Raw genomic sequence first — 17,758 nt, 5'->3', positions numbered from 1 at the left:
TTTATTAGATTTCACCTTATTCCTTTTCTGGCCGGTTTCCCTCCTAGCCTTTGCGGCCCTGATTGATCCAAGCGGCGAAGGCATCCAGGGTCCTCCAGTCAGAGCGGTAGTGCTTCTGCGTGAACTCGAGGAATTCACGCCAAGTGAAGCCTGGGTACGCGCGCGGGCGGCCGTCAATGGCGAGCAGCTCGGTCGGCGGCGCGACGGGGCGGTCCAGCTGCGGGTTGAGGAAGAAGGTCAGCGACCTGCGGGCCAGGCTGCTGTTGACGACGGCGCGGTGGAGGCAGCTGATGTGGCGCCCGTTGGTGAGCGCGGAGAAGGTGTCGCCGATGTTGACCACGAAGGCGTCGCTCCGGGGCCGCACGGCACGCCACGCGCCGCCGGTGAACACCTCCAGCCCGCCGACGTCGTCCTGGTGGAGCAGCGTCAGCGACGCCGGGTCGTGGTGCGGGCCCGTGCCCAGCGTCAGGTGAGGCTGCTGGCACGGCGGGTAGCGGTTCAGCCGCATCAGGGAGTCGTCGCCGGCGAAGAAGCCGCGCAGCGAGCCGCGGCCGAGGCCCAGGCACGCCGCCAGGACGTCTGTGACGTCCAGCGCCAGGCGTGTCATCTCGTCGCAGTACTCCTGCCACACCTCTCTGCATGCATATGCATCCATATCCAAGCATAAATATGCACGCACTCGTTCCGCATGCAAAAGAAAAATAACACTATGATAGACCTTTGCCGAACCTTTTCTAGGGCTATCTAAAATATGAGACTCCATGCCAAATATGCTTCCTAAAATATGAGTAGACCTTTGCCGAACTTTTTCTAGGGCTATCTTCTGCTAGCTCAGATGCGGTTCTGCTACACTGCTTCTACTTCAAGATTCCTTGTCGTCGTTATGGGTACTTGTAAGATAAATTTGGCCTTTTCTAATGAAAATCAGGGGGCGATCGCCCTCTTGTACTATACATCACTAAGAAAGTAATAACGCAACGGCATTTAGCTAGAAAGAGAGTGACGTAAGTGGGTACGTACCCCATGTAACGGAACTCCTCGCCGAGGACGCCGACGAAGTAGTCGACGACCTTGCGGGCGCCCTCCGGCGCGGCGGAGCAGTTGAAGGACATGGTCTCCTTCCAGGGGAGCTTGCTGCCGAACCGCCCCACGAAGCTGCCGGCGTACCCGTGGTTCTCGCCGAGGCGCCGCTGCGCGCGCTGCTTCTCGGCGAGGGGCATCGCGTAGAAGGCGTCGCAGCACCGGTACGCCTTGGCGAGCAGCGCCGGGTCCACGCCGTGGTTCACGACCTGGAAGAACCCGTGCTTCTCGCACGCTGCGGCGAGGTCACGGAGGCCGCCAGCGTCAGCGCTGCCGTCACCCGCCAGGAACCCGGCGAGGTCAACGACAGGGACGACGATCTCCTCCACGCCGTCGACGGACGGGGCCTCGTCAGCTGGCCAGACGAACTGCGGCGGGATGTCGTCCTTCCGGCTCCGGACCGCCGCGTCGAACACGAGAGTGGCCATTTGTGAGCTTGGCTTGGTTGGTGCTTTGCGGGTGGGTGCCTCGCGTGTATATATACTGAGAATGTGAGACGGTGAGGAATGTTCGAGATGGTGTGATCGCCGTTCATGCCTCGAGTGCCGTGATCATGCACGCACCAGTAAAAAACAAGGCTTTGGTTCTGGCCAGATCAGATCAATAGTCCCGGCCATGTTACAAACCGGGACTGATGTGAGCATTAGTCTCGGTTCGAGCGGCTAGGATGCCGGCCGGGCCTCAGTCCCGGTTCGACTCGGACCTTTAGTCCCGGTTTCAGACACTAACCGGGACTAAAGGGCCTCGCTCCCGGCGCAACCCTTTAGTCTTGGTTGGCGCGGCAGGGTTTTGCACGTTGCGAGCTTGGCTTGGTTGGTGCTTTGCGGGTGGGTGCCTCGCGTGTATATATACTGAGAATGTGAGACGGTGAGGAAGGTTCGAGATGCTGTGATCGGCGTTTCATGCCTCGAGTGCCGTGATCACGCACGCACTAGTAGAAAACATGACTTTGGTTCTGGTCAGATCAGAGCAATAATAGTCCCGGTCGTGTTACGAACCGGGACTAATGTGAGCATCAGTCCCTGTTCGAGCGGGTAGGATGCCGGCCGAGCCTCGGCAGTCATCAGTCCCGGTTCGACTGGGATCTTTAGTCCCGGTTCCAGACACTAACTGGGACTAAAGGACCTCGCCCTGGCGCAACCCTTTAGTCCCGGTTGGTCTCTCAAACCGGGACTAGAGGTCAGTCTTCAGTCGTGGTTGTAGACACCAACCGTGACTAAAAAGATGCCTATATATATACTCGCCCCTGCCCACCCTCTCCTCTGTTTTTTGGCCGTAGAAGGCGGGAGGTGTGTGCGCTACTCTGTTCTCACTTCCTATGCACATGAGGTGTTCGATGAAATGCCCGAGCCACACTTAAGCTTTCTCCTCTGTTCTTCCTCCAAGCTCGACCTCCAAGTTCCATTTTTCCCAAGATTTGTTTAGATTTGGCGGTGCACCAACTATCCAAGTGTTCTAAAAGGTTAGCAACTTCATCTCTCTCTGCTAGTTTAGCTCATTTCATATGCTCTAGAAGTAGAGTGGTTTGTGGGGTGTTTTAGTGGAGGAGTGTATGTGGGAGTTTAATTGATTTAGATGCACAATTTGAGCTCGAATTAACTTCTTAGTTTGCACATGTGTAGGGTGCCGTCCCGTCCCCGTCCTTACCGCCGTCGATCGTCCGCGCCGATCTTGTCGCTGGCACCACCGTGGTGAGCCTCTTGTTCTTATCTTTTTTTAAAAGAACAAATTCTTACTTGTATGATTTGGATTGCTACTTGTATAATTTTCTTGCTTGTATTATTGTTTGTTATTATATAGTGCCATGGTTTTGGTATCCGCCCCCGTTGGCTCTCGTCCGGTCTATGATTCACATGTGGTATATTATCTTTTATAACTATTTGTTTCATTTAGTGTTTATGATAATTATGCCGACCAACTTGACATAGATATTTTTATCTAGGAGGTATGTGAATCGGAAATTCCAACCGACCCCCTTGTTGAGAGGTTAAATTTAGTTGAAAAAGAAAACAATTATTTGAAAGAAAAATTGAAAAGAATTGAAGAAGAGAAGATGAAATTGGAGTTGCATGTTGCCGATGTCGTCGATCTACACAAGATCCAGATGGATACAATGCGCTTGAAGATTAGAAAGATTAGAAAATATGCCATTGATAAAGAGGATTGGTATCATTATGATGTTGGATCAATTGTTACCTTAGTTGCGATTTTGATCGCATTTGTTGTTGCATTTGAATGTTTTACATAGTTGTATGTTGTTTTCTGAGAACTATATATGAACTTTATGTATTTATTTTTGCAATAATAACATTTGATCACTACTGTACTTTGGTTTTAATGTGATGATAAACTTGTATTAATTTTGTCATTTCTCTATTCATGATGTTCTGTAATGGTTTTTGATATACTTAATTACATAATGCAGATGAACCGGCAATGGATGCACGGTGACCGACGCACTTTCGAGTACATTATGGGCCTGCATAATTTTATCGATGTGCCGAGGCAAACAAGCAGAATGGTTTTATGTATTGTCCATGTGTTGTCTGTGAGAATATGAAGGATTACTCTTCCTCGAAAATCCTTCACTTCCACCTGCTTGAGAAGGGTTTCATGCCCCACTATAATTGCTGGACCAAGCATGGAGAAAGAGGGGTTATGATGGAAGACAGTGAAGAAGAAGAGGATGATGACAACTATCCTATGTTCCCTGAATACGATGATACTGCAATGGGGGAAGCTGAAGATCAAGAGGCACCAGATGTGCCCGCTGATGATCTTCGCCAGGTCATTGTTGATGCATAGAGAGAATGCGAAAGTGAATGGGAGAAGTTGAAGTTCAATCGCATGTTAGAGGATCACAAAAAACGGTTGTACCCAAATTGCGAAGATGGCAACACAAAGCTCGGTACCACACTGGAATTGCTGCAATGGAAGGCAGAGAATGGTTTATCCAACCAGGGATTTGGGAAGCTACTGAAAATAATGAAGAAGAAGCTTCCAAAGGATAACGAATTGCCTAACAGTACGTATGAAGCAAAGAAGGTTCTTTGCCCTCTAGGATTAGAGGTGCAGAAGATACATGCATGCCCTAATGACTGGATCCTCTACCGCGGTCAGGAGTATGAGAATTTGAATGCATGCCCGGTATACGGTGCATTGTGGTATAAGATCAGACGAGATGACCCTGGTGATGTTGAGGGCGTGCGCCCCAGGAAGAGGGTTCCTGCCAAGGTGATGTGGTATGCTCCTATAATACCACGGTTGAAACGTCTGTTCAGAAACAAAGAGCATGCCAAGTTTTTGCGATGGCACAAAGAAGACCGTAAGAAAGACGGGATGTTGAGAGTACCCGCTGATGGGTCGCAGTGGAGAAAAATCGAGAGAAAGAGGGCGTAGTTTGCATGTGACGCAAGGAACTTATGGTTTGGTATAAGTGCAGATGGCATTAATCCTTTTGGGGAGCAGAGCACCAATCATAGCACTTGGCCTGTGACTCTATGTATCTATAACCTTCCTCCTTGGTTGTGCATGAAGCAGAGGTTCATTATGATGTCAGTGCTCATCCAATGCCCTAAGCAACCCGACAACTACATTGATATGTACTTAATGCCATTAGTTGAAGAACTTTTACAGCTGTGGAATATAAAAGGTGTACGTATGTGGGATGAGCACAAACAGGAGGAATTTAATCTATGAGTGTTGCTGTTTGTAACCATCAATGATTGGCCTGCTCTTAGTAACCTTCCAGGACAGACAAACAAGGGATACAACACATGCATGCACTGTTTAGATGAGACTGAAAGTATATATTTGGACAAATGTAAGAAGAATGTGTACCTGGGACATCGTCGATTTCTTCCGACCAAGCATGCCTTAAGAAAGAAAGGCAAGCATTTCAAAGGTGAGGCAGATCAATGGAAGAAGCCTGTCCCCCGTACTATTGATGATATATTTGATATGGTCAAGGATTTAAAAGCAATCTTTGGAAAGGGTCCTGGCGGACAATCTGTTCTGAATGACGCTGACAGATACACACCCATGTGGAAGAATAAATCTATATTTTGGGACCTACCCTATTGGAAAGTCCTAGAGGTCCGCTCTGCAATCGACGTGATGCACGTGACGAGGAATCTTTGCGTGAACTTGCTAGGCTTCTTGGGCGTGTATGGGAAGACAAAAGATACACCGGAGGCACGAGAGGACCAGCAACGTATGAACAAAAAAGACGGAATGCATCCAAAGCAGTATCAAGGTCCTGCCAGCTACGCTCTTACCAAAGCCGAGAAGGAAATCTTTTTTTAATGGGTGCTCAATATCAAGGTCCCGTCTGGCTTCTTGTCGAATATAAAGGGTATAATAAATATGGCAAAGAAAAAAAATTCAGAACCTAAAGTCTCATGACTTCCACGTGATTATGACGCAATTGCTTCCAGTTGCATTAAGGGGGCTTCTACCAGAAAATTTTCTATTAGCCATTGTGAAGCTATATGCATTCCTCAATGCAATTTCTCAGAAGGTAATCAATCCAGAAATCCTACCAAGGTTACAGAATGATTTGGTCCAATGTCTTGTCAGTTTCGAGTTAGTGTTCCCACCATTCTTCTTCAATATTATGACGCACGTCCTAGTTCACCTAGTCGATGAGATTGCAATTCTGGGTCCTGTATTTCTACAGAATATGTTCCCCTTTGAGAGGTTCATGGGAGTCTTAAAGAAATATGTTCATAACCATGCTAGGCTAGAAGGAAGCATCTCCAAGGGCCATGAAACAGAGGAGGTCATTGAGTTTTGTGTTGACTTTATTCCTGACCTTAAGCTGATTGGTGTTCCTGAATCGCGGCATGAGGGGAGACTGGGTGGAAAAGGCACACTAGGACCGAATGCAATAATATATAGGGACGGGCATTCTTGGGCGCATGCACACTACACAGTTCTACAAAATTCTACCTTGGTGGCCCCATATATCAATGAACACAATAATATTTTACGCTCCAAACACCCGGAGCAGTCTGACGACTGGATTACACGTGAACACATAGGGACTTTCAGTGGTTGGTTGCAAACACATCTCATGGGTAACACCACTGTTGGAGATGAGTTGTACTTGTTGGCCAGGACACCATCTTTGACTGTATTGACTTTCCAAGGGAACGAGATAAATGGGAATACATTTTACACGATCGCCCAAGATAAAAAGAGCACCAACCAAAACAGTGGTGTCCGCTTTGATGCAGCAAACACCAATAGGGCAAAGGACACATATTATGGTTACATAGAGGAGATATGAGAACTTGACTATGGATGTGGTTTTAAGGTCCCTTTGTTTCGGTGCAAATGGGTCAATCTGACAGGAGGCAGGTGAGGGAGTCCTGGACTAAGGGGTCCTCGGGCGACCGGCCTATTGGACATGGGCCGGACTGATAGGCTGTGAAGACACAAGACCAAAGACTCTCACCCGTGTCCGGATGGGACTCTCCTTGGCGTGGAGGGCAAGCTTGGCGACCAGATATGAAGATTCCTTTCTCTGTAACCGACTTTGTACAACCCTAGTCCCCTTCAGTGTCTATATAAACCGGAGGGCTTAGTCCATAGAGACAATGATAATCATACAGGCTAGACCTCTAGGGTTTTAGCCATTACGATCTTGTGGTAGATCAACTCTTGTAATACTCATATTCATCAAGATCAATCAAGCAGGAAGTAGGGTATTACCTCCATAGAGAGGTCCCGAACCTGGGTAAACATCGTGTCCCCCGTCTCCTGTTACCATCGACCTTAGACGCACAGTTCGGGACCCCCTACCCGAGATCCGCCGGTTTTGACACCGACATTGGTGCTTTCATTGAGAGTTCCGCTGTGACGTCAAGGACATGATTGATGGCTCGCCTTGTTATCGAGGACAGTATCACCTCCGGAGGAGCGCTGGCCCCAGGCCAAACCCTCCGGCTGGGCGGCTTTACCATGACCGCCCGTTCGGCCATTAAGCCGACGATGACTTCTCAGGTCGTCAAAAATCTCCTCCGTGTTGACTCCAAATACTCCAATCAGATGGATCCGGCGGAGTTGTTGTCTTTGAACGAGCTCCTAGATCGCATCGCCGCCCTGGGGGTCGCTACAGACTACAATCGGATTGGGCTTAAACCAGACCAGAGAGAAATTAAATCTCCACCGATCACCCATCAGATAGCGGTAATTGAGGAGCAAGACGACAACTCTTCCTCTATACCGAGGACAAACTATGTTCGGATCTCCGAGCTTGAAGAGCCGGATACCTGCCTGCGGAAAGACACGCCCTGCCCTCTGAACCCAGAATCGGACGACGGGCCTCAAAATTAGTTCATATCCCGGAGCCCGAACTATTAAGTTCGGAAGTTTTTCAAACTCCGGATTCCAAATTGGGTCAGGGTTCGGATTTAAATCCACCCACCCGCCCAGATATAAGCGATCTCATGTACATACGACAGCAGTCACAGGAAGCGGTCCATCACTTCTGGGCCAGATTCCTCCTTGTCAAAGACAAGATTAAAGATTGCCGCGACGAAGACGCGATCTCAGTATTCCGCAACAGTTGCACAGACGAAGGCATCCTCAACGCCATCAACCGCCGTCGCGTATTACACTTCGCTGACTTGGCAACCATAGTACAGAAATACCGTGCAATGGAAAGCGCCTGGAAAACTCAGGCAGCTCACTGGGAACCACAGGTTTCCACTCGACCCCTCGTTCGGGCAAAAAGGATGCACCCTCATAGGGCGCCTAATCCAATAGTAAAGAAATCTAAGCCCATTACGGGGTGCGGAACTGTTCCGGAGGGATGGCTCGATAGGCCATGTGAAATACACACAACACCGGATACCACACCAACCCACAGCCTCAGAGCATGTTGGATACTCCGGCAAGTGGCCAAGAGCAGCGAGGATCTCCTCACCAAAAACACCTCAGAACAACACCCCCCGAAAGACGACGACCTCAGAGTATTGACGGTCTTCGAGACTTTCGCCTCAAACAATAGGCGCAAAAGGGCACTTCGTGACCTCGCCGAAGTCTGCCAGATCGCAGCAATAAACCCCTGGAACGACATGGCCATAACTTTCAATGCCGGTGACAAACCAAAATTCAGGACAATCCGGGCACCAGCCGCCTTGGTCCTCAGTCCAATCGTGGACGGCTTTCGACTTACCAAAGTGCTCATGGCGGCGGCAGCGGATTAAAGCTAATCTATGAGGACACACTCAACAAAATGGAAATAGATAGGAGCCGCATCGAGCAAAGTAGGACGACCTTCCGAGGAAGTATTCCCAGTCGGGAGGTGCGATGCGCGGGAAAAATCACACTCGACGTGGTATTCGGCATGCCGGAGAATTATCGGTCTGAAGAAATAACCTTCCAAGTGGCCCCTTTCAACAGTGGATATCACGCCCTATTGGGGCGTGATGCATTTACATGCTTCCAGGCTATACCTCATTACGGGTACATGAAGCTCAAGATGCCCGGGCCCAATGGCATAATCACTCTTGCCAGTGATCCGGACATAGCACTCCACGCCGAAAATAAAACCGCATCCCTGGCCCTCGAGGCAATGTTCGAAGCCCTCGCGGCCGAAGAATTAACCGCACTACGCTCCACGATGGATAGAGACGATGTAATCCTAGACAAACGATCCAAATCCACCTCCTTTAAACCAACAGACGAAATAGTCAAATTTCAAGTCCACCCAACGAACCCCAAGAAGACAGCATCCATCGGGGCACAACTAGACCCAATGGTTGACGCCGGGCTATGAGAGTTCCTGTGCGAGAACTGGAACATATTCGCCTGGCACCCTTCTGATATGTCAGGAATCCCACGCAGGTTGGCCGAACACAGCCTCAATATATTGAAGGGTTATAAACCGGTCAAACAAACACTGCGGCGCTTTTCCGAACCCAAACGTCAAGCTATGGGGGAGGAGCTAGCCAAGCTAATCGAGGCCGGATTCATTAGAGAAATAAAACACCCGGACTGGCTAGCAAACCTGGTGATGGTGCCAAAGAAGGACAAATCCTGGCGCCTGTGCGTCGATTTCAAAGACCTTAATAAGGCCTGCCCTAAGGATCCCTTCCTCCTCCCCTGCATCGACCATATTATCGATGCTACCGCAGGACACGACTCACTGTGCTTCCTCGACGCATATTCCGGATACCATCAAATCAGAATGAAGGAGTCCGACCAAGCCGCAACGGCATTCATTACACCATATGGGCCATTCTGCTTCAACACTATGCCCTTCGGGCTCAAAAATGCCGGGGCCACCTACCAACGCATGATTCAAACATGCCTGGAGAAACAGATCGGCAGGTTGAAGCATATGTGGATGACGTCGTCATCAAAACTAGGCACGTCGAGTCATTGATAGACGATTTACGTCTCACATTCGACAACCTCCGTACATATGACATTAAGCTCAACCCGGAAAAGTGTGTTTTCGGCGTCCCCGCTGGAAAACTGCTGGGCTTCATCGTCTCTAATAGAGGAATAGAGGCAAATCCAGCAAAAATCCGGGCTTTGTCACAATTGGCTACACCAACAGACCTTAAGCATGTCCAAAAACTAGCCGGATGTGTGGCAGCTTTAAGCCGCTTTATCTCCAGATTTGGAGAAAAAGCACTACCACTTTATTGCCTTCTCCGACGCACCGACCACTTCGAGTGGGCGGATGCGGCAACGGCCGGACTGGAAGAAATAAAGGCCCTTTTAGCAAGCAACCCAATCCTAGCCATGCCGAACATTGGCGAACCCATGTTATTATACATATCGGCAACACACCAAGTGGTGAGCGCCGTGCTCGTCGTTGAGCGAGAGCAGGACGGACATAAATTCCCGCTCCAGAAACCGGTATACTACGGATCCACCGTCCTCACACCATGCAAATCCCGATACCCACATTACCAAAAGATAGCATACGCGGTCTTCATGGCATCCCGGAAGCTGTGACACTACTTTCAAGAGTGCTCGATCACGGTGGCTTCCGAGGTACCACTTAAGGACATAATAAACAACCGCGATGCCACAGGTCGGATTGCCAAGTGGGCCATTGAGCTCCTTCCATTTGACATAACATACAAACCGCGCCGGGCTATTAAATCCCAAGTACTGGCTGACTTCGTCGCCGAATGGACAGGGGCCGAACTCCCTAAAGAGTACGACACATATTCCAACTGGGTTATGCACTTCGATGGTTCCAAAATGCTGGCAGGCTTAGGAGCGGGCGTTGTCTTAACGTCCCCCACTGGAGATGCAGTTTAGTACGTACTCCAGATACTATACATAGACTCCAACAACGCAGCCGAATACGAGGCCTTATTGCATGGTCTTCAGATGGCTGCCTCCATGGGCATACAACGCCTGGAAGTGCGCGGGGACTCAAACCTCGCAATATCTCAAATAAATGGAGATTTCGATGCCAAAGATTCGAAAATGGCGGCTTACCGTAACGCCGTCCTCAAAATGTCAGCTCAGTTCGAGGGGCTCGAGTTTCATCATGTGGCTCAAGAAAGTAATCAGGCGGCGGATGTCCTTGCTCGCATCAGCGCCAAGAGCGACCCTGTCCCACCTAACATCTTCCTGGAAAGGCTTTTCAAGCCGTCCGTGGTGTGGCAAGGGGAGAGCGGCAACACCAGTCCAGATCCGACTATAGCCCCAGATTCCAAACACACCGATAACATCGGGGGCTCAGCCACCGAAATAACACCATCGGCCCACCTTATCATGGCAGTAATTGCCCCATGGACCGAACCCTTCTTGGCCAACCTTAATAGGCGAGAACTCCCTGAGGATCAGAATGAGGCTCGCCGCATTGTCCGGTGCTCGAAAGCCTACAAGGTTCATGACGGAGAACTCTACAAGAAAAGCGCTACCAGAGTACTTCAAAGATGTATCTCCGAGGAAGAGGGGTGGCTGCTCTTGGCTGAAATTCATGCTGGTCTGGGTGGTCACCACGCCGCGGCTCGGCCCCTTGTAAGCAAGGCCTTCCGTACAGGTTTCTATTGGCCGATGGCCTGAGCAGACGCACAGGACCTTGTCCAACGTTGCGTCAGATGCCAGCTTTTCGCCAACCAAAGCCATATGCCACCCACCGCTCTACAAACAATCCCCATCACTTGGCCTTTCGCGGTCTGGGGGCTTGATATGGTTGGACCCCTTAAAGGAGGAAGCCATAAGAAAAAATATCTGCTGGTCATGGTGGATAAATTCACTAAGTGGATAGAGGCCAAACTAGTTAAAACGGCTGAAGCCGGACCAGTGATAGACTTCATATCTGGTGTTGTGCACCGTTATGGTGTCCCACACAACATCATCACCAATAACGGCTCCAATTTCATAGCCGATGAGGTGAAAATCTGGTGTGCTAATCTAGGCATTAAGCTCGATTACGCCTTCGTCTATCACCCACAAAAAAAGGTCAAGTTGAACGAGCCAATGGTCTCATCATGAGCGGCATTAAGCCCAGACTAGTGCGGTCTCTGAAAGAATCAGACAAGCACTGGGTTGAGGAGCTCGACTCCGTACTCTGGGGGCTGCGGACCACGCCCAATCGCACTACCGGATATACACCTTTCTTCATGGTGTACGGCGCAGAGGCTGTGTTACCCTGCGACATTATTCATGACTCACCTCGAGTGCACATGTATGAAGAGAGAGAGGCCGAGCTTGATCGGCAGGACAGCCTAGATGCCCTAGAGGAGGAGCGCGACGTTCCAAAAGCCTGTTCCGCATATTATCAACAGCAGGCTCGTAGATATCAAAGCAGAAAAGTGCGGGCTAAGACTTATAATGTTGGCGAACTCGTTCTGCGCTTGCCAGAGAAGAAAAAGGACAAACTCAAGCCCAAGTGGGAGGGTCCCTTCATCATTGACGAAGTCCTCCCCGGAGGAGCGTACCGCCTGCGTGACGCATCAGACAATCACCTAGAGCCGAACCCATGGAACGCGGCTAGACTCCGAAGATTCTATGCCTAGCGCCGAACTCTTTGTTCGTCTCCTTCCCCCTTTTTTTGTTTCCATTACTTTTCCCTCTCTTTTCGCTTTTTTAGCTTCAAAGCTCTCGTGCAGCTAAACCGCGCACTTATGACGCACACATCCTTAAATATGTACGTCCATTATACCTGGGGGCTTCTTGCACAGAAGCTTATTATTGTTATTTTCAGAGCATCAAGCTCATCACATATGCATTTTTTTCCTCATATGTACCTTTTCTTCACCACTATATGCATCGATATGACTTAAGTTTTGGCCAAGCTGGGTTGCCTGGCTCCTGTGCTTATGCCCTACGTTCCCGTTAGTTCGGCTAGGGTATAAAGGGAGCACCTCTGCGATTGTTACTGCTGGGTCATCCGGATGTGTACCTCAGACTGGGTGAGGCCGAAGGCTAGCGTTCTTAAGGGAATATTCGGTCGGCGGACTAAAGATGCTTTTACATTCATTACACTATGAATCCCCAGATGTTATGTATACTGCGATTTTTCCAATCACAGTTCAGACATGCACATCAACGCATGTACACCCAGGGAAAGGAACCCTTAACGGAACTATTCTCTCTGGAAGATATTTCTTACAAATCACAATGTAATATAACATAGCTAGCCGGATACAACTTGTCTGTTCAAGCAACTATGACCCCTACGCCTGGTTTCCATGCATACCCCGGTCTATTTTGCCGCTCAGGTATTCGGAAACACTCCGCACCTTTGGGTCCGGAGGTCGAAGCGAAAAAGTCTACCATGACAAACGTTTTACAATCCGGCTAGGGACACATATGTCAAGAAAAGTACATAGTCACTTGGACTCAAAAATTTCCTCTTCTATACCGTCTAACAGGCTGTCTAACTTACAATCCTGTTGGGAATATCTGGCGGCTACTTCTACTTGGTCATATACCAAATTAATAGGAATTTCTTTTCCATCTGACCCTAGAGGTCCGGCTCGGGCCATATGATTTGGATCAAGTTTGGTATACCGTGTTTTCACCATGGCCCAGGCTTCTCGCGCACCTTCCCGGCAGGCCGATATCTTCCATAATCGGAAACGCCGCCGCGCTCCCTTGAATAGCTGTATAAGCTCCTCCATACTTCCTGGAAGGGAGGCAGATGGCCATAAGGCCTTGGCAACACTTCGCATCGCCTGCCGAGCTTGCTCGTGCATTTGCGGTAACTCTTGTAGCAGATTGCTCGAGGATCCGGACATCTCCTCTTCGGAACAGCCAGTCAGCATACCTACAGACATAAATCTGTCAGTTCCTTTCGTCTCCGAATTACACGGAGGTAAGTTTGATCACATACTAAATATGCCGCCTCGTAGCCTCTTATTTTCCTTCACGGAGTCAGCCAGCTGGGCCCGCACATCTTTCAGTTCTTCGCCCAACTGGGTATTGGAATCCTGGAGCTTATTTTTCTCCTCCCTGACTCGTCTCAGCACACGTTCGCCCGCGACCAGTAGTCTTTTGGCTTCTTGTTCTCCCGCTTGAGCGGCTTGCAGTCGCTCCTCCAGTTGATCTGACGATCCTGTCATGAGATGAGCAACAGTGTTAGCATTGCTGGTATATAATTATGTTTTCTCGATGGAGGGGAACATTACCAGGTGACGCCTTCTTGGATTTCTCTAGTTCGGCGGTAGCAGCAGTTAGCTGGGTCCGACACTTTTCTAGTTCTTGAGACAACATGTTCTTCTTCTCCGTAAGCACCTGGTTATACAATGATCCTTAAATAAGTTGTATCAACTGCTTCAAGTCTCGGGGGCTACTGGTATATAACTATCAGATTTGTACAATATGAACTTACCCACATATCTTTCAAATGCTGGTCTGCGGCTCTGGTAAGCCCGTCTCGAGCAGCTCGGATGCATGCATTCGCCGAGCTGAAGGCATTAAATGCCTCTTTTGTAAAGCCGGGGGTGCGAAGAGCGGCCCTCGGGCACCGATGATCCATGGCGCTCTCCACTTCCGAGTTTGTGACAGATACATCATCCGAATCCTCAGCCAAAGGACAATCCGGCGTCACTCCCGTATCTGTCCTTGTCTTTACGACAGGGTCTGGAACCTGATTGTTGGGGACGTGACCCGTAGGATCCCCGGACATATTCCGGCGAACGCTCTTCTGGATAAGACACAACGGACAATGTCACAGTTGGATGTGACTGCCAAGGGGCATGTTTACAAAGCCATACCTCTTTGATGAAGGCTCGGTCGTGTCTTCGTTTGCCTTCCTCTTTGAAGGATTGCTCGGTGTGGGCGCCACTCTCTTTGGAGTCGCCTCTGGTGCAGCTCGGCGCACCGAGCGCCTCCCCTTTGGAGCACGAGACAGTGCGGTGGGTGAGGCAGAATGAGGAAGCTCTTTCGAAGGAGATGTCTCCTGATTACTTATGTGTGAGGCAGGAAGGAGGCCAAGATAGTCGGCTATAATGGCCACTTTTGTGCCATCGTAGCTCGCCTGGTAAAATACTCCCTCCTCAAGCTCTACAAATATGTCCGGATCCTCTTCGAATCCGGGGTCAAGATCCCGATTGTGGTCCTCCGGCTGGGGAGCAGGGCTGCTGATCCCCGCGATGACCTTTCGCCATTCCTGTTACAAATGGACGGGTCGTGTCAATTGAAAGTGACTCAGGGAAGGGATTGAGTAAGTTGTTGGGATTAAAACTCACCCAGCTGGGAGGATTGTACATAGAAAATCCCTCTCGACGCTTGAGACGAGCGAACTCCTCTCCCCTTTATACAGGTCGGCCAGTATTGCGGCCAGGGCTGTGAGGGAATCCGGACCCTTTCATCCACAACATGAGGCGTCATCTTCCCCGTTGAATTGCCACATAGGGAGCCCCCTATATTGGAGCGGCTGAACCCCTCATGCTATGGAAGTGGCCATTACCTCAATTATTGATAATCCAGACTGGGCGAGTGTCGTTATCTTGCCCATCGATTGGCGGACTTCCGCGCTATCTTCCTCCTCGAGGCTCCGGGGGCGCCAGCTGTGGCGTTTCTTCAACCGAGCGCTTGAAAATTCGGGCAGACCCATTCGGACTGGGTCAGGGAGGGCGACGTCCTCAATGTAGAACCACTCAGAAGGCCACTCTTCGGACGCCTTCTTCGGCGTGCCAGACAGGTATCCGGTCCCGGCGACGTGCCATACCTCAGCTGCGCCCACTTCGAATATTGATCCCTCTTGGTTACGAGGGACGAGGAAGAATAGTTTCCTCCATAATTCAAAATGGGCCTCACAGCCCAGGAATAGCTCACAAAGAGTGACGTAAACCGCGATATGCAGGATGGAGGCAGGAGTGAAGTTGTGCAGTTGGAGGCCATAATACTCCAGAAGCCCTCGGAGGAACGGATGGATTGGGAATCCGACGCCTCTTAGCAAGTAGGGGACGAAGCACACTCGTTCCCCCTGGACGGATTGGGGAAATTCTCAGCCTAAGCCCCGCCATTGAAGGAAGTCAATCCTGCTCGAACGGGGACTAAATCCGCGGGGGGAAGAAATCCCTGTGTTTGCAGCTTCACCAGCTGGCTGTGGGATACGGAACATCTCTCCCAATCGCCTTTCTCGGGGCCATGGGGACGGGAGGAGGAACTGGGAGCGCTAGCCATGTTGGGGTGGTTCCTCCTAGCAAGCTTTGAGGATATTTTGCGTGGTGTGGAACGGATCTGAGATCCAATCCCGTTAAATAGACGCTTTTCTTACATGGGCGGGGTGTTATGTGCAAAAATACCCCGACCTCTCGCATTCGCTCGACACGTGGAAGCCGAAGTCGTTGATACACAGAAGCCGAGGGGTATGACATTAAATGGAGTGCCGAATACATCTCTTTGAAGTCATCGGAGGAAGAACCCGCCTTGCAATGCCGAAGACAATCTGCGCGCCGGACACATCGTCATTGAAAGCCTGGTTCGGGGGCTACTGAGGGAGTCCTGGACTAAGGGGTCCTCGGGCGACCGGCCTATTGGACATGGGCCGGACTGATGGGGTGTGAAGACACAAGATCGAAGACTCTCACCCGTGTCCGTATGGGACTCTCCTTGGCGTGGAGGGCAAGCTTGGCGACCGGATATGAAGATTCCTTTCTCTGTAACCGACTTTGTACAACCCTAGTCCCCTCCGGTGTCTATATAAACCGGAGGGCTTAGTCCGTAGAGACAATCATAATCATACATGCTATACTTCTAGGGTTTTAGCCATTACGATATCGTGGTAGATCAACTCTTGTAATACTCATATTCATCAAGGTCAATCAAGCAGGAAGTAGGGTATTACCTCCATAGAGAGGGCCCAAACCTGGGTAAACATCGTGTCGCCTGTCTCCTGTTACCATCGACCTTAGACGCACAGTTCGGGACCCCCTACCCGAGATCTGCCGGTTTTGACACCGACAGCGGGGTACAGGTAGACCCGTAGTACAGAATGACAACAGTGGATCTCAACAATCTTGGGTACAGAGACAAACCATTCGTCCTAGCCAATAATGTGGCGCATGTTTTTTATGTGAAGGACATGTCTACCAAACCGAGAAAAAGAAAAGACAAGGAAGCGAATACATCATACGATGAGCCAAAGCGCCACATAGTTCTTTTGGGGAAAAGAAACATCATGGGAGTGGAGGACAAGACAGACATGTCAGAAGATTATGAAAAGTTTCATGAAATTCCTCCCTTCACAGTGAAGAATGACCCAAGCATCCTGTTAAATGATGAAGATTATCCATAGTTACAGCGCAATAAACAAGGGATACACGCGAAGAAATAGTTTTATACCGCAAAAGATCCCACTCTGGGATGTGACCACCATCGTGGGATTTTGGCATTTGAAACATGATTTTAGAACAATTATTTATTAAATTATGAAATTTCAATTATTCATATCCTTTTAGTATTTTAATTATACAGAGGAGTTAGTCAATGCAATTATGCAAGCAGAGTGAAATGAAGAGATGTCCATTCTCGAGAAATAACCATGATCCATTGGTGATGAAACTTTTGAAAATCTTGATGAGGTTGGTTTACATACAAGATGATTTCCATAACATGCTGTCTTATCGAAAATTCAGGAAAGGGTTATACCCAAAGGGCTTTAGATTCCGGAAGAAAGATTTTGCAGCATTGATCACCTTGTGTCATATTTTCAAAAACATATTGACAATCCACCACCTGATGCTGGCCCTTCAATGCGAAATGTTGCGGCAATGGTACCTATGAAAAATAATTAATATGACTAGGGTGAGCTTTGATAAAAATTTGAGCTAAAGGAGAATCCATTAGGTACCCCGATCATTGACCACAAGATTTTGGCAGAAGGTGTTTGATGGTGAATAGATGTACTTAGAGGAATCCAATTGCTTTGGAATTTAACAGGAATGAGCTTGATATCAATTTGAGCTAGTGTGCAAATATATAGCTCATTTAAAGAAACTTTCCAATGTAAACATTTCAAACCCTAGAAATGGGCAGAAATGGTTTTGGCAAGCTTTGATCGAGTTAACTTGTTCTCCAACTTGTGCCACTTGATGGGGGTGATGCTCATGACCATCTGCCAATGTAACTTTGTCAAACCCTAGAAATGAGCAGAATTGGTTTTGGCGTACTTTGACCAAGCTAATTTGTTCTCCTTCATGCACCACTTGGCCTAGATGAATATTTAGACCATTTTAGCAGCTGT

At 49.3% G+C, this 17,758-nt stretch overlaps 1 protein-coding gene across 1 annotated transcript; it reads right to left on the bottom strand.

Annotated features, from left to right (window-relative positions):
• Positions 1–1,508, bottom strand: LOC123075123 (gibberellin 20 oxidase 3). Its single transcript, XM_044497795.1, has 2 exons — positions 1,021–1,508; positions 1–635 (listed from the first exon to the last, which is right to left on the bottom strand). The coding sequence occupies exons 1-2, from the start codon at positions 1,506–1,508 to the stop codon at positions 44–46; spliced, it is 1,080 nt and encodes a 359-aa protein (XP_044353730.1). The 3' UTR covers positions 1–43.
• Positions 1,509–17,758: the final 16,250 nt, after the last annotated feature.

The sequence above is a fragment of the Triticum aestivum genome, chromosome 3D, assembly GCF_018294505.1.
Source record: "Triticum aestivum cultivar Chinese Spring chromosome 3D, IWGSC CS RefSeq v2.1, whole genome shotgun sequence".
Classification (NCBI taxonomy): domain Eukaryota; kingdom Viridiplantae; phylum Streptophyta; class Magnoliopsida; order Poales; family Poaceae; genus Triticum; species Triticum aestivum.
Note: the sequence above shows the minus strand (reverse complement) of the source record. Positions and strands in the feature narration are given on the sequence as shown.

Coding starts and splice junctions, on each gene's coding strand:
- LOC123075123 (XM_044497795.1), bottom strand. CDS start 1,508: ATGGCCACTCTCGTGTTCGACGCGGCGGTCCGGAGCCGGAAGGACGAC. Junction 636..1,020: donor GAGGAGTTCCGTTACATGGG/GTACGTACCCAC, acceptor ATATGCATGCAG/AGAGGTGTGGCAGGAGTACT.